This window comes from Ambystoma mexicanum, chromosome 4q (genome assembly GCF_040938575.1).
Source record: "Ambystoma mexicanum isolate Mex_15411 chromosome 4q, UKY_AmexF1_1, whole genome shotgun sequence".
In the NCBI taxonomy this organism is placed as follows: Eukaryota; Metazoa; Chordata; class Amphibia; order Caudata; family Ambystomatidae; genus Ambystoma; species Ambystoma mexicanum.
The window spans coordinates 1,135,945,056-1,135,964,774 of NC_090928.1; the positions used below are offsets into that span (position 1 = coordinate 1,135,945,056).

A 19,719-nucleotide genomic window follows, 5' to 3' on the forward strand; every position below is an offset into this window, starting at 1 on the left:
GACCGAGAGAGAGAGAGACCCAGAGAGAGAGAGAGAGGGAGACCCAGAGAGAGAGAGAGAGGGAGACCCAGAGAGAGAGAGAGAGGGAGACCCAGAGAGAGAGAGAGAGGGAGACCCAGAGAGACAGACCCAGAGAGACAGACCCAGAGAGAGAGAGACCCAGAGAGAGAGAGACCCAGAGAGAGAGACCCAGAGAGAGAGACCCAGAGAGAGAGAGAGAGAGCCAGAGAGAGAGAGACAAGAGACCCAGAGAGAGAGAGAGACAGACCCAGAGAGAGAGAGAGACCCAGAGAGAGAGAGAGACCGAGAGAGAGAGAGAGAGACCGAGAGAGAGAGAGAGAGACCCAGAGAGAGAGAGAGACCCAGAGAGAGAGAAAGACCGAGAGAGAGAGAGACCCAGAGAGAGAGAGAGAGAGGGAGACCCAGAGAGAGAGAGAGGGAGACCCAGAGAGAGAGAGAGGGAGACCCAGAGAGACAGACCCAGAGAGAGAGAGAGAGGGAGACCCAGAGAGAGAGAGAGAGACAGACCCAGAGAGAGAGAGAGAGACCCAGAGAGAGAGACAGAGACCCAGAGAGAGAGACAGAGACCCAGAGAGAGAGAGAGAGAGACCCAGAGAGAGACAGACCGAGAGAGAGAGAGACAGACCGAGAGAGAGAGAGACAGTCCCAGAGAGAGAGAGAGAGACAGACCCAGAGAGAGAGAGAGAGACAGACCCAGAGAGAGAGAGAGACAGACCCAGAGAGAGAGAGAGACAGACCCAGAGAGAGAGAGAGAGACAGACCCAGAGAGAGAGAGACAGACCCAGAGAGAGAGAGAGAGACAGACCCAGAGAGAGAGAGAGAGACAGACCCAGAGACCCAGAGAGAGAGACAGACCCAGAGACCCAGAGAGAGAGACAGACCCATAGAGAGAGAGAGACCCAGAGAGAGAGACAGACAGACCCACAGAGAGAGAGAGAGATACCCAGAGAGAGACAGATACCCAGAGAGAGCGAGACCCAGAGAGAGCGAGAGAGACCCAGAGAGCGAGACAGAGCGAGAGAGACCCAGAGAGCGAGACAGAGCGAGAGAGACCCAGAGAGCGAGACAGAGCGAGAGAGACCCAGAGAGCGAGAGACAGACCCAGAGAGCGAGAGACAGACCCAGAGAGAGAGAGAGAGACAGACCCAGAGAGAGAGAGAGAGACAGACCCAGAGAGAGAGAGACAGACCCAGAGAGAGAGAGAGACAGACCCAGAGAGAGAGAGACAGACCCAGAGAGAGACAGACAGACCCACAGAGAGAGAGAGAGATACCCAGAGAGAGACAGATACCCAGAGAGAGACAGATACCCAGAGAGAGCGAGACCCAGAGAGAGCGAGAGAGACCCAGAGAGCGAGACAGAGCGAGAGAGACCCAGAGAGCGAGACAGAGAGAGAGACCCAGAGAGCGAGAGACAGACCCAGAGAGAGAGAGAGACAGACCCAGAGAGAGAGAGAGACAGACCCAGAGAGAGAGAGAGACAGACCCAGAGAGAGAGACAGACCCAGAGAGAGAGAGAGACAGACCCAGAGAGAGAGAGAGAGACCCAGAGAGAGAGAGAGACAGACCCAGAGAGAGAGAGAGAGACCCAGAGAGAGAGAGACAGACCCAGAGAGAGAGAGAGACAGACCCAGAGAGAGAGAGAGACAGACCCAGAGAGAGAGAGAGACAGACCCAGAGAGAGAGAGACAGACCCAGAGAGAGAGACAGACCCAGAGAGAGACAGAGAGACACCCAGAGAGAGACCCAGAGAGAGAGAGAGAGAGACACCCAGAGAGAGACCCAGAGAGAGAGAGAGAGAGAGAGAGACCCAGAGAGAGACCCAGAGAGAGAGAGAGAGAGAGACCCAGAGAGAGACCCAGAGAGAGAGAGAGACCCAGAGAGAGAGCGAGAGAGAGAGAGACCCAGAGAGAGAGCGAGAGAGAGAGACCCAGAGAGAGAGCGAGAGAGAGAGACCCAGAGAGAGAGAGAGAGAGAGAGAGAGAGAGAGAGAGAGAGAGAGAGAGAGAGAGAGAGACCCAGAGAGAGAGAGAGAGAGAGACCCAGAGAGAGAGAGAGACCCAGAGAGAGAGAGAGAGAGAGACCCAGAGAGAGAGAGAGAGAGAGACCCAGAGAGAGAGACCCAGAGAGAGAGAGAGAGAGACCCAGAGAGAGAGAGAGAGAGACCCAGAGAGAGAGAGACCCAGACATACCCAGAGAGAGAGAGACCCAGACATACCCAGAGAGAGAGAGACCCAGACATACCCAGAGAGAGAGAGACCCAGACATACCCAGAGAGAGAGAGACAGACATACCCAGAGAGAGAGAGACAGACATACCCAGAGAGAGAGAGACAGACATACCCAGAGAGAGAGACAGACATACCCAGAGAGAGAGAGACAGACATACCCAGAGAGAGAGAGACAGACATACCCAGAGAGAGAGAGACAGACATACCCAGAGAGAGAGAGACAGACATACCCAGAGAGAGAGAGACAGACATACCCAGAGAGAGAGAGACAGACCTACCCAGAGAGAGAGAGACAGACCTACCCAGAGAGAGAGAGACAGCGACATACCCAGAGAGAGAGAGACAGCGACATACCCAGAGAGAGAGAGACAGCGACATACCCAGAGAGAGAGAGACAGCGACATACCCAGAGAGAGAGAGACACAGACATACCCAGAGAGAGAGAGACAGACATACCCAGAGAGAGAGAGACAGACATACCCAGAGAGAGAGAGACATACCCAGAGAGAGAGAGACAGACATACCCAGAGAGAGAGAGACAGACATACCCAGAGAGAGAGAGACAGACATACCCAGAGAGAGACAGACATACCCAGAGAGAGAGAGACAGACATACCCAGAGAGAGAGAGAGACAGACAGAGACCCAGAGAGAGAGAGAGACAGAGACCCAGAGAGAGAGAGAGAGACAGAGACCCAGAGAGAGAGAGAGAGACAGACCCAGAGAGAGAGAGAGAGAGAGAGAGAGAGACCCAGAGAGAGAGACAGACCCAGAGAGAGAGAGAGAGACAGACCCAGAGAGAGAGAGAGAGACAGACCCAGAGAGAGAGAGAGAGACACCCAGAGAGAGAGAGAGAGAGACCCAGAGAGAGAGAGAGAGAGACCCAGAGAGAGAGAGAGACAGACCCAGAGAGAGAGAGAGACAGACCCAGAGAGAGAGAGAGACAGACCCAGAGAGAGAGACAGACCCAGAGAGAGAGACAGACCCAGAGAGAGAGACAGACCCAGAGAGAGAGACAGACCCAGAGAGAGAGAGAGAGAGACAGACCCAGAGAGAGAGAGAGAGAGAGACCCAGAGAGAGAGAGAGAGAGAGACCCAGAGAGAGAGAGAGAGACAGACCCAGAGAGAGAGAGAGAGACAGACCCAGAGAGAGAGAGAGACAGACCCAGAGAGAGAGAGAGACCCAGAGAGAGAGAGAGAGACAGACCCAGAGAGAGAGAGAGACAGACCCACCCAGAGAGAGAGAGAGACAGACCCAGAGAGAGAGAGACCCAGAGAGAGAGAGAGAGAGAGACCCAGAGAGAGAGAGAGAGAGAGAGAGACCCAGAGAGAGAGAGAGAGACCCAGAGAGAGAGAGAGAGAGAGAGAGAGAGAGAGACAGACAGACCCAGAGAGAGACAGACAGACCCAGAGAGAGCGACAGACAGATCCAGAGAGAGAGACAGACAGACCCAGAGAGAGAGACAGACAGACCCAGAGAGAGAGAGAGACAGACCCAGAGAGAGAGACAGACCCAGAGAGAGAGAGACAGACCCAGAGAGAGAGAGAGACAGACCCAGAGAGAGAGAGAGACCGACCCAGAGAGAGAGAGAGACAGACCGACCCAGAGAGAGAGAGACAGACCGACCCAGAGAGAGAGAGACAGACCGACCCAGAGAGAGAGAGACAGACCGACCCAGAGAGAGAGAGAGAGACAGACCCAGAGAGAGAGAGACAGACAGACCCAGAGAGAGAGAGACAGACAGACCCAGAGAGAGAGAGAGAGACCCAGAGACAGATACCCAGAGAGACAGACAGACAGACCCAGAGAGAGAGACAGACAGGCCCAGAGAGAGAGAGAGAGAGAGGGGGAGAGAGAGGGAGAGAGACAAACCCAGAGAGAGAGAGACAGAGACCCAGAGAGATACAGACCCAGAGAGAGAGACAGACCCAGAAAAAAAGGGGGACCTTTTCCTACTCATGTATTTTTCTGTGATTTAAACACGGTTTCTTCTTGGTTGTGGAGTCTACAAACTCCATATGCATCATCTTTACATTGTGGCACAGAAAAGTCAGTTTTCCCAAAGGTTTAAATACCTTCTTGTGTTGAAAGACATGCATTACTTATCGTAAAAGCATTGCTGATATTTGTATCTGCTTAGATTCACATGCTGTGCATATAGTCTGACACCCAGTGGTAGCCGCAGAGTATTGCATCTTGTCTTTCGAGAATCGAAAGGGGACGTCGACATGGTCATGCCTGTAACACTATCCCTAACGTGACGTGTAGTGTACCCAAAATCCCCCACGCGTCGAGGTCCCTCCAATTGTATTTTTTCTGCCGTGTGGGAGCCTTATGACTATCGTGAGGGAGTACAGAAAAAATAAATAAAATAAATCAGTAGACGTTTATGTTCCTTCCATCCGAGTGGGGAGGAAGGGCGGGCGCATGTGAATCTAAGCAGATACAATCATCAGAAATGCTATTACGGTTATTAATGCATGTCTTTTGATGCTTGTTAATCTGCTTGAAATCACATGCTGTGGATAGACTAGCGAGCAGTACCTGGAGTCGGAGTTGCTATGAAGCCCCCATGCCTCGAGTAGTGTGCTCTAGGCTTGAAGGGCAGTTCTCTCTTAGCAAGAGTGTAGCAGAGTGTGATGCATTTGACAATACACCTTGAGATGATAGATTTGGAGAAAGGGTCCCCTCCCTCTACCCGCTGCCACTGAAGAACTGGTTTGTCTTTTAGTGGTCAAGTTCTTTCCAGGTAAAACATGACTGCCCTGCGTACATCCAACGGATGCAGGGTTCTTTCCACCACGTTTGAGGGGTTCTGAAAGAATGTTGGAAGTTCTACTGACTGGTTCACATGCAACTTTGAAATGAATTTAGGCGCAAACCTAAGGTGAGTGCGCAGAACCACCTTATCTCTGAACTGTCACAAAGGGGTCTAGAACTGAGAGTGCCTGTAGTTCAGTGACTCTTCTTCTGGAAGTGATAGCTATTAAGAAGGCAGTCTTGTAGGTTAAGATCCTTAAGACTTGCTTTATGCATGGGCTCGAAAGGAAACCCATAAGTTTAGTCAATACCACATTTAGGTCCTAACCGGGAGCCAGGTTAGAAATGGGAGGAAGGGGTGAATTCTCGTTTCTCCCTGCATGAAAGCCTTAATAACTGGTATCTTCCATCACACCTTCTGTTGTGACGTAGTGTAGGCTGAAAGAGCAGCTAAGTGAAACTTTAGTGAGTTAAAAACCAGGCCCGAGTCCACTAAATGAGTCAGGTAGAATACAATGTGGGTAGCAGAGCAGTCAATGAGGTTGATGCTCTAGGAATTGCACCAGATGACAAAGCGCTTCCACTTACTGGTGTAGCAATATCAGGTGTTAGGTTTTCTTGCATATTTAATATGTCCATGCATCTCTGAGGGAGTTAGAGGTGCCCGAACTCTGACCTCAGGAGCCAGGCCGCTAAATTCAGAGTTTGCGGGTACTGGTGAAGTGTTCCTTTGTCCTGAGAAAACATGTTGTATGGGCAAGGTAGTTTCACTTGGGAGAGAGACCTCATCATCAGATGAGCGAACCAGGGTTTGCGGGTCCACTTCGGTGCCACCAATATCTTGTTGAGTCAAGTGGGGTTGGGGGGGGGGGGGAGCGTAAACAAATTTACCTGACAATGTGATCCAGAGTCCGTTCCCCTTGGAACGGTTCTGGGGGTACCTGGAGGCGTAATCTTGGCATTGAGCGTTCTCCAGAGTTGCGAACAGGTTGTTCTCTGGGAAGCCCCATTCTGCGAAAACGTTGGCGACAATGTCTTCGTGTAATTACCATTCATACTCCATGGGCAGCCGGAAATCTCTGCCGAGTACGTCTGCCAGAAGAATGAGTTCCCCTGGAACCATGTTGTGACAACAGGAACATGTGTTTGAGAGCCCATTTCCAAATGTTCTGCGACAGTCTAGACAGCCCTGGAGAGTGAGTGCCCCCTTGTTTGTTCAGATAGTACATGGCTGTGGTGCTGTCTAAGGATCAGGACCATCTTTCCCTGCAGCTGTGTCCGAAAGGCCTTCAGAGTTTTGAATATAGCTAACCACTCCAACAGGTTTATGTGGTTGGATGCTATTTCTGGGGACCAAACGCTGTGCACTGTGCTGAAGCAGGTGAGCCACCTCCACCCCGTGAGAGAGTGTCGTGAGAGTGGCTTCTACTGCGGGGGTGGTGAAGGACTTTTCCCTTCAAGAGGTTTTCCCTCGACCACCACTGCAGAGAGAACGAGGGCTAGCGAGACAACCATTAGATCATCCCACTGTCCGCTGGCCTGACACCACTGGCTGTTGAGCCACCCTTGCATTGGACACATGCGCAACCGCGTGTGAGGGACCAAATAAATGCAGAACGCCATCATTCCTAACAGCCGCATGGCCTTGCATACCTTCACCTCCCCACTGGCTAAATAATGATTAATTTGAAACATGTTTTGGACCCTCTTGTTGGAGGGGAAGACAAGGCCGTCCTTTGTTCGAATTAAGAGTCCCTAGGAACTGCTTGACTTGCCTGGGGTCTAAGCTGGATTTCTTTTTGTTGATGGAGAATCCCAGGCTGAATAAGAGGTCTAGCGTCTTGAGTTGTTGACAGGAATGTTCCGTAGGTATCCGCTGTTATGAACCAGTCGTCGAGGTAATGATAAACTGGGATGGATAGCATGCGCAGGTGTGCCGCTGTCACTGCCAGTACCTTTGGAAATACCCTTGGTGCTGAGCCAATGCCGAAGGGGAGTTCTTTGAACTGATAATGCTGGTCTTCTATTATGACTCAGGTATTTTCTGTGCGCTGGCAACATTGAAATATGAAAGTATGCATCATTTGTGCCCGATGTTGCCATGTAGTCTCCCCTGTGTGAGCAGGGGAATTACTTCCTGCAGAGTGACCATAAGAAACGTTTGAGGTTTGACAAATGTTTTCGCTGGGCGCATATCTAGTACAGGACGCATGGTGAGATCCTTTTGGGTACAAGTACACTCAATAAAGACCCTTTTCTACCTGTAAAAGAGGTACTACTTCTATGAAGCCCTTTTCCTGGAGGATCTCGACCTCTTACAGCAGGATGTGCAGTTGTTCCGGCATCAGGAGTCTTGATCAAGGAGGTCTGAATTGGGGGGTCCGGCAGAATTCTATGCAGTACCCATGGGCGACTGTCTTGAGTAACTACTGGTCTGTTATCCCCTCCCATGCTTGTAGAAATGTTAGCCAGCCCCCGACCAGGGAGGCATGGGAGGGGACCCCACGTCTGATCATTTCTTACCCAAGGCTGGGGAGCCTCTAGGGGTGGAATTCCAGCCCCTTCCTTTTCCACATCGCTGACCTCTTGAGGGATACAGGGTGGCGTAGCTGGTACCCTGAGGCGAGAACCAGTTCTTTCCAGAGCCATATTGGTTGAGAGGGGAGAGAGAATGGATTGGCCACAAAAGGAACGTCAAGAACCACCCCTTCTTTGGGAAGGCCACTGGGAGATTTGAGCCAGCGTCTTCAGGGTGTCTTGTTCCTTCTTAGCTGTCTCAAGCACCTCATCAACAGCTTTCCCAAATAAATTGGTCTCCTCCACCGGTTTATCAATGAAGCTTGGGTTTCTGGTGTGAAACCAGTCTGGTAACCAGGCATGCCTCTTTAGGAGGGTACCTTGTGATAGGGTCCTGCCAGCTGTTTCTGCAGCATGTGATTAACCAGTTTGCCCTCAGCCACAATCAGGTGAGCCCGCATCAGTTCAGGGATTTCTTGAAGGCCCTCTTGTAGCATATTCCATTGTGCGTCTGAATAGCTAGCCAACAAAGTGGTGTTAGCTAAAATCCTGCAGCAGTTGTGACTTTTCCCTAGTGCGTATAACCTTTTGCACTCCTTGTCAGGGGGTGCTTCCCCTGTGGATAGGGGGACCCCTGTCCTTTTTCTGGTTGTAGTTACCACCATGGAATCTGGAGTAGCATGTCCCCTGATGTAGAGGCGATCAGAAGGGGAAGGGCGAAACATTTGATTCTAGGATTGACATTCAGCAATGGAATAGCTTGGCTGGTGTTTGGGGGAATTCTCAAAAATGTGCTAATTCCCTCCAGCTTAGAGACCCCGAGCAACTTTGCTGGATTTGGAGGAATTGATTTTTTTAACCTGGAAAAAGTGAGCCTTCTTCCTACTCCCTCATGTATTTATGTGTGCATTTTACCTCTGTCTCTTTTTGGTTATGGAGTCTAACAAACTCCATCGGCATATTTTTCAATTGTGTGTCACAACACCTTTAGTGCAGTGGCACAGGGAAGCCTTTGATCGAGCAGTAAAGTAAAAATGACTTTACTTAGCATTGTACTCGCTAGACCCAGCACACTATTGAGTGCTGGAGGGGTTACTAAGTATCCCCTGTGTCTAAATGCTCATCTAACATCCAACATCTTTTATGTTACCATTTCCTCAATTCACTGGTTGGTGTCAGTGACTTCGTTTTGAACTGGCCAGATTTGCATTTACTGCAACCGTTCGCGGACCCGGTACATTAACTGTGGGAGTCAATCTTTTTTTAAATGGCGTCCAGCCATCCTTGTTAAAATGGTGCCCGGTCTTTTTTTCTCGCCAGGTCTTTGTGGAAAGGTTCTTCTAGAGTTTCTCTGCGCGCCAAACCAGGTTTGGGCTCTTTGTTCATTCGCCTTTGGTTGGCTTCAGGAGTGAACCCCGCCTCTGGCTCCAGAGTGTCTGGGGTAGGCAGGAAGTGAGGGAGGTCACCGAAACTCCCTGTGCTTAGACTCCTAGGAGACCCAAATGCACTTAACGATTGGCTGGCTTACTGTCCAGCAAGGACAGCCACCCTGCTCGGTGAGTCGCAGCTAGGCTGGAACGAATGGGAGAGAACTGAATAAAAGGAGTGTCTCTTGGCTTGGAAGGCAGAGTCGACCACTGGACGAGGGAACCAAAGAAGAGCTTGAAGAGGATGGCTGCTGCAACTCCTGGACCGCTGGTTTGCTCGGTGTAGCCCTGCAAGGACGTTCTCCCTTTAAGTTGGTGGGACCAATCAACTCCCAAGTAAGCCACCTGGACACCCATCTCGGAGCTGGTTGAATTTCCCAAGAGTTGCCGCAGGAAACCGTAGAGCCAGGGAGAGGGACACCAGATTGCGGGTGTTGCTTGTAAGCTGGCCTAAAGCTTTTGGAAGATCCTCCGGACTCCCAGGAAGTAGAACTGACCAAGCCTGACACCCCCCCCCGCCCTCTCAGTTGAGTGCGGGACCTCAGATGTGAGTAAAGTCCACCTTGACAGCCAAGAACCGCACTTATTGCTATTTGCTGCATCACAAGGAGCTGAACGCGAAACAGCCACTGAAAGTAAAGTTTGCCGTTGCCAGATTTGACTGTGCCAATACAGTGCAGAAGTCCCGACGTCCTCCCTCTTGTCCCCACGACTGAGGCCCAGAAACAGTCAGATCTGCAGAGCTGTACAGAAACAGAAGTCTTCAGCTGCATCTTTTTCTTCTTTACTAAAAGGTACTGCAACACTAGCCTAGGAGAACTTACCTCTTACTGTGGAAATGCTTGTAACTTCTGCAACTCACATGTCTAATCAGCTTGTGGCCCTACATTTGGTTCTTTTTATCAAAGACTCCTAAGAACTTGTGCAAAGACTTTTCCATTTACTGACCTGAGTGCTGCATCATATACAGAGACTTTTGCCTATAGACTTTGGCTTAGCCTATTGAATTGAATGACTCTCGTCTTGCTATCTGCAAGTATTTGCCCTGCTTAAGAACATTTGTATTTGTGTTCCAATAACCTTTGCCTTTTACAAACTATTGAGTATTCTGTATGCCAACAGTAAGGTATTAATGTCCCCAGCACCCTTGTTCCTGAAGTCACCTGTGGGTGTAGGTGCGTCTGTGGGCCATCCCAAAAGGGCATCGTCCGAGCCAGAAACTCAAGTGTACAGTATTGAAGTATGTGTGTGTGTTACTATTCTATTGCTCCCTCCTGAAGACGGCTTTATAACTGACTGATAAATTGTTTATGCAAGAAACCGAGTGTACGTTTATTTGAATACCTGTAACTGTGAATCTTTGTGTAACTCCACTACAGCCCCCATTTCCCCTCTTGAGATAAGCCTGGCTGCTCAACACGCTACCTGTAGTACAAGCTTATACCAAAGGTTGGGTTGCCTATACCTGTAGTCATAGTTTGTAGTGTTCCCAGAGGGTACTGCATACAAACTTTGCCTAACAGCTGGCAGGCGGCTTTTCTTTTAAGAGGTCCTTGACAAAATCAGCCTCTGGTACAGCTTCCCAAGTAGCAATCTGGAAATGCTCCGCTGCACTCCTTAAGATAGCGTTAAATGCCATCTGGTCGTCAACTGGCGAGGCCTGTCAAGCAGGTGTGGGGGGGGGGAGAAGAGTCCATGCACAGGGCGTCAGGTTCTGGTGCTGGGGTAGGTGATGCGCAAGGCTGAGGGTCGACTGGCTGGCCGTGGTTGTCTTCCCAACCCTCTGTGGGGTCAATGGGATCACCCACAGGGTCCCCAAAGGGGTATTCATCATGATTGAATTGGTCTGTAGGGAGCATCATCAGTGTGGTCATAAGACTCTCCCTCCTGAAAAAAATGAAGGGTCTTTTGAAATTTTGGCACAGGAGTAAAAAGGCTCTCCTCCTCAAGGCCTTTAGGTGTGAAGTCCTTTGAGAACTCCACAAATCTCTCTAACCTATTCATACACCCCTCAAACTTTCTCCCTGGTCCATAATGAGGATCCAGGAGTCTAAGGGTGGAAAAGGCTCTTCTAGCTGATCTCCCTCTAGAACGTTGAGATTGTTCATTTAACGTCGAAGACACACACAAGGCTCTCTGAAAAGTCTGAGATTCCGATGGTTGTGATGTCTCTTTCGGACGTTTCTTTAGGCCCATCTTTAGGTTTCAATGAATCCTTCGGCCTCTTTAGCTTTCGCCGAGTCCTTCGACCCTTCTCCTTGATTTGCTGCCACAACAATCTTAGTGATGCTTTCGGTAATACTTGGCGTCACAGGAAATTGTTTGGACTGGGCCTGCGGTTGCGCAGTTATTTTCAGCGTAACCAGGGCCTTGTGCGCCGCCGACGCCTTCTTCGGATGCATCTTGACAGTGGCTTGAATATTGGTAGCACACTTTGATTTAGACTGCTCAGTCGCATACCGCATCTGCGGTTGCGGGGAGGGCTGCCGATCCTGAAGATTGGCAGGCACTTGCGAACTATCCCATGTGCCTGTTAGCGCTATAGAACGTTTCAATTGTTTTATCGAAGACAGACCGGGGGTTGTGTCTTTAATGTGGGAAGAATGTGCATCCTTGTCGCCGGGATGTACAGTCCCCATAGCAGGACTCAAATCGTGCTCCTGAGTCCTGCCTATTGGGGCCGGACAACGCGGAGCGAGAGCGCTCTGCTGTGAAGTAACGGGCCTCCGAATTGGAGCCCTGGTCGTCACTAAGCCCTTCTTAACACTCAGCGGGGGAACTACTCTCGGCATGCAACATTCCAAAGGTCGCCCACCACTTAATACAGTGCTCCTTTAGGGTCTTGGGACGCAGGAGCTTACAAGCCGCAAAGGCTGCCTCGTTGTGGTTAAGGGGAAGACACCTATTACACTTAAGGCGTTTGTCTTTCCACAGGAATTTTGCCTTGCATGAAGGCCAAAATCTAAATTGAGTCCTGTCCACAGCGCAGGAACAACAGTGACAAAACTAGGGCGGGGGGGAGAGCAGAAAGGGAAATGCATTCTTAAAAAAGGAAATATCCACCCCGACCCCACTCTCCCTACTGTGTAGGCTGGCAAGAAGGCCGGGCCACGTTGTTGGCAGCGCTGACCGGATCAACTGCCGTCTAAGGTCTGTAGAGCAGGCTTCGGCGTAGGTCAGGAAACACCAGTCCAGGGCAGGGACGGTAAGAGAATATAAAACAACCAAAGGTCGATAATATAGCAAAGTCTCTAGAAGAGCTCTGCATAAGGCGACCAGTAAACAAGGTGGAAAAAACTATCTGAGGGACCTCGACGCGTGAGGGATTTTGGGTACACTACACGTCAGGGATAGTGGTTACATGCATGCCCATGTCGACGTCCCCCTTCGATTCTCGACAGACAAGATGCAATACTCTGCAGTTACCACTGGGTGTCAGAATATATACACAGCATTTGATTCTCAGCAGATTAACAAGCATCACTGTTTCTAAGAAAAGTGAAGTGAAATTGACTTTACTTACATGTGTAACTTTCTAGACCCACCACACACTGCCTTACAATAGGATGCTGGAGGGGTTACTTAGTATCCCCTTTGTCAAGTTTCCCATGTAACAATTTTATGTTACCCTTTCTACAATTAATGGCTGGTGGCAGTGGTTTACTTTTAATTACCATTGGGAGTTTTTACCGCAGGCTGCGTTCACAGCTGCAGTAAAGCACCCATGGGTGCCCATTTTGTCAAAATGGCCCCGGTCTTTTTTTGCCATTTCTTGCTGGAAAAGTCCTTCTTGAGATTTACTCTGCACGCAAAACCAGGTTTGGTCCCTTTGTTCGTTTTGTCTTTGGTGGGATTCACAAGTGAAACCAGCCTCTGGCTCCAGTATGTCTGGCAGGAAGTGAGGAGGTGCCCGAAAACTCCCTGTGCTTAATCCCCTTGGTTACAGCAATGCACCCAAAAGGTGATTGGCCGGCTGGCTGTCCGAGAAAAGGACAGCCACCCTGCTGTGTGATTGACAGCAAGGCTGGAATGAATGGGAGAAACCTGCAGAAAAGGCAAGGCTTTTTAGCTTGGAAGGCAGAGTAGACCACTGGACGAAGGAATCCAAAAGAAGAACTTGGAAGAGACGCCTGCTGCAACTCCTGGACTGTTGGTCTGCCCGGTGAAGCCCTGCTGCTGTGCTGAACCTCCGAATTCGCCTCAACTAGAGAAGCCCCGCAAGGATGAACTTCTCCCCTTGAGTTGGTGGGACCAATCAACTCCACAGTGAATTCGTCTGGACATCCTCTCAGAGCTGGCTGTACTTCCTTGCTGCTGCAGGAACCGAAGTGCCAGGGAGAGGAACACCAGATTGGAGTGCATCACTTAAGTCGGGACCCAAGCTGCTGGAAGATCCTCCGGACTGCTAGTAAGCAGGACTAACCAAGCCTGAGCCACAACAGAGTGCTGGACCCCAGATTCGAGGAAAGTCCAAAGTGGTATCCAAGAGTCAGCGCTGGTGCCATTTGCTTAGACGCAAAGAGGTGAAACCATGAAGTGAAAATGAATAGAGGTTTGCCCGTTTCAGTCGCCGACCATCTCGTTGCAGGAGTACAGGCACAATGGGATCTGCAGAGCAACACGGGAACAGAAGCCAGCTGGAACCTTTTCTTCTAACCAATCGTACTGTACAGTCTAAGAGAACGTACCTCAGTTGAGTCTGGTCTTGGTTGCTTCTGTAGAGTTGCTACAGCTTCTTTACCTCACAAGCCTAACCAGCTTGTGACCCTACATTGATTCTACTTTTACTACAAATACTTCTAGATCATTGTGCAAGACTTACAACTGCAAGAAGTGCTTCAGCTCACCTAGACTTTTGCCCAATTCTCTTCGGCCTGGCCTGGCTCCCTGAATGACTCTTCTCTCTGTGTTTTTAACTTTCCTTCCAGTAAAGGGTTAACTTGCTCTGCATTCGGGGTTCAAAAGTGCTTACCTGCTTCAGAATATTTGCGAGATCTCGTTTTATTCTAAGAACCCTTTTTCTTTTTACATCTAAATGCAACAGTGATATATTAATGTCCACAGTGTCCTAGCTATTTAAGTCATCTGAGGGTGTAGGAAGTGTGTGTGCCATCCCAAAAGGGTACTTGCTGATTTAGAGAAACTGAGCATTATGGAGTTATTTGTGTTACAATTATATTGCCCTTCTGAAGGCTTATTCAAACTGACTGTTAAATTAATTGTTTAATCAGGAAACCTTGTGTGCAAGTTTATTTGAATAATTGTCATTGTGAATCTCTAACTCCCCTACTGCTCACATTGACCCCCAACGAGATAAGCCTGGCTCACTCGCTGCTGCTGCGATCTGAGCGTGATCGGCACGTCTGAATCCCGGCAAGGCCAACTCAGCCTTTCATCCTTCCGAGGTCGATAAATTAGTACCAATTTCAGTTGGGCGATACTGTATGTAAATGTGCTCTGTAAAGCGCTTTGGATTTAGCCGCTATATAAATAACACATCATGATCATTAGTACAGACTTATACCAAAGGTTGGGTTCCTATTGCCAGGAGGTCAAGGTTGTTGTAGTGCACCCAAAGGGTACTACTCCAAATCTTGCCTAACAAGGGGCTGAGGAAGAGGCACTCATTGGCTGGGGGCAATATGACCCAGAGCTCAGTGATTGGTTTATATGAGAAAGACAGTTTAGAAACGAAACAAATTGTTTCTTCTTTTTCCAAGGATTCCCAGCCTGATGGGGAATATTCATGCCAGACCCCATGCTGGAGAAGGTACTGTTCTGACTCAGAACAGTACCTTCTCCAGCATGGGGTTTGGCATGGATTCACATGCTCATGCCTCACCTTACCAACGTGTGTAGTACAGATTTATACCAATAGGTGGGTTACACAATATCAAGAGGACAATGGTGGTGTAGTCTCCCACAGGGTTATTACTCCACTTCTCGCCAAACACTCCTTTTGGCCTCACGTTGTTGGTAAAGGAAACCTTCCTTCTTGGGCCGTTGTGCCGTCAGCATCCTCTTCTGGATCTCCAACACCAGGGTGTGGAGAGTTAAGAGGATGTCCATAGACTCGTCCCTGGGAGTTTGCGTGGGGGTAGGGTTGCTGGGCCCCATGCTGCGCCGTCGGCATTCCCATCGCTCCCCTCAGTGTTTCTGCTGTCGTTCCCCACGTACACCTGGCGCTCCTCATCTGAGGAAGAAATATCTGTGCCCGGGAGCACTGTTGAGGCCTCAATTCCCCCCCCCCCCCCTTGCATCCTGAGGCTTAGGAATGTCATCCTCTTCTCTGGGGTTCTCCACAGGCTTGGCCGAGTCCTCCCGCCTCTGGCCACTTCGTCTGGACCACCTGGGCCTTCAGGGGCAGTTCGTACACCTTTCCCTGCGCCTTGGTCTTTTCCGGCTTATCCTATGACTGGAGATTGAGGCATATGGCAAAGATGAATGCACCCTGCCTGTCGCGGGACACGCTTGTGCGGCGAACCCGACTGAAACAGACTCAAGGTGCTTGGCCTTGCTTGGGCCCCCACAGATGGAGCACCTGCAAAGGACTTTGAAGCCCGCTCTTCAGACCAGCCGGTCCTGGGTGAGGCATGCCCCTGCTTGCCGCACAAGGTAGAGGCCGTGGCTGAGCCACGCGGCCAACCTACTGTGACAATCCCTGACCATGCGTTTGGAGAACCCAAGGCAGATATCACAATCCACTTTCCTGTGGTCCAGATGGAGACAGAGGCACTGGAAGTGTTTGTCCTCCACAAACACGTTCCTCAACCCGCAGCTGGAGCAGAGTCTGAAGATGGTTCCTCCCGCCCTTCTCCTCCGACATGGTCTGGTGTGCGGTCTAGGCACGATGGCCTTCTGGAATATTCAACGAAACGCGACGATTCTTGCCCTTGAGGGGTGCTGAGACACTGAAAAACGGATCCCTGCTTGCCTGTCAAAGGAACGAAAGAGCACACAGGCTCCATTTGACAAAAATAAAACTTGAAAAAGCGCGGGGAGCAAAACATGAGGACTCCCAACACTTGAACGTGCAGTAAAAATCTGAAGATGGCTGCCAGAGGGGATTAGGGAAAGGGCAGTCATTGGCTGTGGGCAGTATGACCCAGAGTTCAGTGATTGGTTTATAGGAGAAAGACAGTTTAAGTGAAACTCGTTTTTTCTTTACCAAGGATTCCAGCCCGACTAGGAATATTCATGAGCATGTGAATCCATGCCAGACCCAATGCTGGAGAATGAAAGTGAAGGAGATGTCGATCGAAATATTGAAGGGGTGAATGTATTAATCTTCCTGTCAGTATGGCTAGTGCTCTGCAGGTCTCCTTTCTTGTCAGACCTCAGTCTGCCTCAGCAGGTCATTGACCCTACCCATCAGTTGCGCAACATCCTCGATTTGGTTTTTGCCCAAGACCTTTCTTACCACTACTCCATTCCCTGTAACTTGGTCAGATCCATGTGTTGTGCCTTTCTCCCTTCCACTACTGGCTGCTATTCCGTTGGTGGTCAGACAGTAAGTTTTTAAACGCAACTGGCACCTTGTTTCCAAACCCAATCCTGTGGCTTGTCTGACATCCCAATGTGCTCCGACTGTGCCTTGTTCTCCGACTTTGGCTTCTACATTTTCTACTGTTGCTGACTCGTTGGCTCCTCTTAAGCTCTGTAAAAGGAAAAACCACCCCTCGGAACCCTGGTTCTCTGATGAACTTAGGCTTATAAACTTCTCTGTAGGCAGGTAAAAAGGAATTGGCGTTAGCTACAGTGCGGCTGATAAGACTTCTGCCTAGCCACCACTACTTATCAGAAGGCCCTCTTTTTAGCTAAACAATCTTTTCAGCGCAAAAGTTGAGGCAGAAATAAACTAAAGCACTGCTCAATTTGGTTCACTTGCTGTACTCCCCTGTCAAAGTTAGCTCACAGATTCTGCCTTCTCAGTATCTCTGCGAAACTTGTCGATAAGATTATCATCCTCCAAACATTTTTTAATACTGCGTTGCGATCTGTGGCTCTTACTCCCTCCCAACCCCTCCTCTTACCACTTTTGACGATACTTGTTCTACCTTTCCTATTTTTTCTGATCATGATGTTCTGGCTGCTATTTATAAACTTAAATGCCTCACTGTTTGACCCCATTCCCCTCATTCTTCTCAAGGAGATTTCGGGGGAGCTTGTATCATTGATTACATCTGCAGTGAATACCTCTCTCCCCTCTGGCTTTATTCCTATTGCCCTGAAACATGCTTTAGTAATTCCTTTGCTTAAGAAATCCTCTCTGGATCCTTCTGTTCTTTTTAATTTCTGCCCTATCTCGCTTCTCCCTTCTAATGAAGCTTATTTAGTCTCTGGTCTCCCCGTGCTTAACTCATTTTTGTAATCATAGTTTGACTCTTTTCAAGCTGGCTTTCGCCCTGGAAGTGGCACCCACCAAATTAGTTCTTGTGTCTGTGATTGATGGCGCTTCTCGCCTGGTTGATCAAGGGGGTGCCGGGGCACTGATTTTAATAGCTGCCTTCGATACCTTTGACCATCCCACCCCGATCTCCTGGCTGTCCAAGGGTCTGTCTGGCCAGGTCCTGGCTTGGTTTTCTGCCTTTTTGGCTGACCGGTCCCAGTCTGTTTTTCTTGCTCCGTTTGCTCTAGGTTGGTCTCCTTGTCCTGCGGAGTCGCGCAGGGCTATGCCCAATCTCCCACTCTGTTTAACATTTATATTCGGCCACTTCTCCGCCTTATCCATTTCCCATAGCTTCTTGCGCGACTCCTCAGTCAATGACGTGCAGTTCATGCTTCGTCTGGATCTTGCCAGGTCGGATACTGCTACACAGCTTAAGGGGTAGCTAGAGGACCTGGGTTTATGGGTAGCGAAGAACTATCTGAAATTGAATGGTGAAAAAAAGAGCTGTTCTGATTATTGGCAGCTCCAGCCCTCTGTCTTTTTGGACCTCTGACTTCTGGCCTTCTATTCTTGGCCTATTCCATTCCCCTGCTTTGTTTGGAGGATCTCGGTTTAAAATCTTTCCAAGTGCAACCAGGTCGCCTGTATCTGTAAATCCGGCAATTTCAAACTTAAAATGTTACGGAAAGTCTTGTCTTTTATTCCTCTGAATTTTCAGGCACCTGTGGTACCCGCCCTCATGCTTAGCAATATTGATTATTGCAATACGCTTTACCTGGCTCAGCATGCTTATCTTGTGCACCGTCTGCAGCTTCTTCAGAATGCAGCTGCTAGATTAGTAACTCCCCCTCCTTTCAGTCCACATTTGTCACCCTTTCTGCCAGCTTTACTGGCTTCCGGTTGAGAAACTTTAAGTCACTCTGCATTGTGCACAGAGCTTTTTTTTTTTATAAATGTGCCGCTGAATATTTGGAAACCAAATTCCCTCCTTATGTGCCCCCCCCCCCCGAGATTCCTTTGTTCACAATCAGCCTTCCTGATTCAAATCCCTCAGACTCGCTCGTATGGGTGGGCATGCCTTTTCGTTAGCAGAGGCTAAGGCTGGGAATTCACACCTCCCTGCCCCAGCGTACCACCTTTGACCATCTTCCTTTCAGCAGGTCTTTGAAGACTTTTCTGTTCTGAATCTTGCCTGCTGTATCCTGCTATATCTTTTTGTCTGGCGAGTGCCATGATGCCCTGGGGTGAACATGCGCCATTTAAATTTACTTAACATAACAAAGGTGCCAACTCAGCACCAGATAGGGGGATGCCCCTTCCACCTACAGGAGTATGCAAGAGGGGATGAGCACCTCCTAGGGGAGAAGACAAGACACAAACTGTAGTAACGCCTTGAATGATGGCCCCACAGGGAAACGCAGAGGTAGGATTGCACAGTGTACATCATCGGCCCAGGGTGCTTATGTAAACTATGAGATGGGGACAAATCCTAGGTAAACACATTTAGCAGGGATTCCCTCAGGCTGGGCCTCGCATGGAAAACCTGCTCTGAACACATTATCATCACACTACGGGTTATGTAAGAGGGAGCAAAGCTCAGGCTGTGCATCAGGGGCAGGCCAAAGCAGCTGAGACAGTACTGGGTGATATAATGACAGGGCAGCAAGCCAAACCCACGGGCACTTAGGGATAGAGGGGAAGTGGGCCTGAACCAGAGAACCGTTTATATAGCTACAAGCTGTTGTCGGCTGGTGGACATGGGACTGGGAAGCTAAAGTGTGACGTGCCTGGAGGAGCAAACGAATTGTAAGTATGTGTCCCTGAGAGGTGACCAGCCTTCAGAGTATCCACCACAAGGTTTGCGAAGGCAGTTATACAGCAGGGGGCATGTGAAGGTCTCCCTTTCCACCAGAAGCAGGGTGTCTCGCGTTTCCTTTACAATGGTGCTGACCAATGGCAGAACAATTAAGATCCGGCAGTTAGCACAAATGTTATTTACCAATTACAAAATGTTTCCGGGAGGAGTGAGAAGCGATGGGGCGTCTCATGGGGAGGTGATGAGTTGGAACACTGTAGATCTGCTTGCCCCAATCACGTTATACTAACTTACGCCCAGCTCTAAAGATTATGACGGTAACATGTAATAACCTGGCGCGAAAATGGCAGCAAAAAGGCTGTGGTGTGGCCCCCCTGCAATCCATGTAATGAACGCGGGGGAACCCTGCAACACCTTGACCCATTATACCGCACAAGGGAAGCGGGGCTGTTCCCCACTCCCCTTGTGCAGTATAATGGAAACGCTTACCGGGTCACACCACAGCCTTTTTGCCGCGATTTTTTGTATAACAAACTATTTTTCGCTGACCATATTACTGG

The 19,719-nt window shown here is 49.7% G+C and overlaps 2 protein-coding genes across 2 annotated transcripts in view; one reads left to right on the forward strand and one right to left on the reverse strand.

Moving 5' to 3' along the window:
• The window catches only part of LOC138468456 (octapeptide-repeat protein T2-like), a gene marked incomplete at its 3' end in the record, with an annotated part of 3,697 nt that extends 3,000 nt beyond the window's left edge, over positions 1-697 (forward strand). The window contains exon 3 of the mRNA XM_069608998.1: positions 650-697. Coding sequence (XP_069465099.1) covers positions 650-697 — 48 coding nt within the window. The remainder of the gene's footprint in view (positions 1-649) is intronic.
• Positions 1-19,719, reverse strand: part of PPP1CB (protein phosphatase 1 catalytic subunit beta) — a 342,596-nt gene that overhangs the window by 55,301 nt on the left and 267,576 nt on the right. The gene's annotated exons all lie outside the window — the stretch shown is intronic.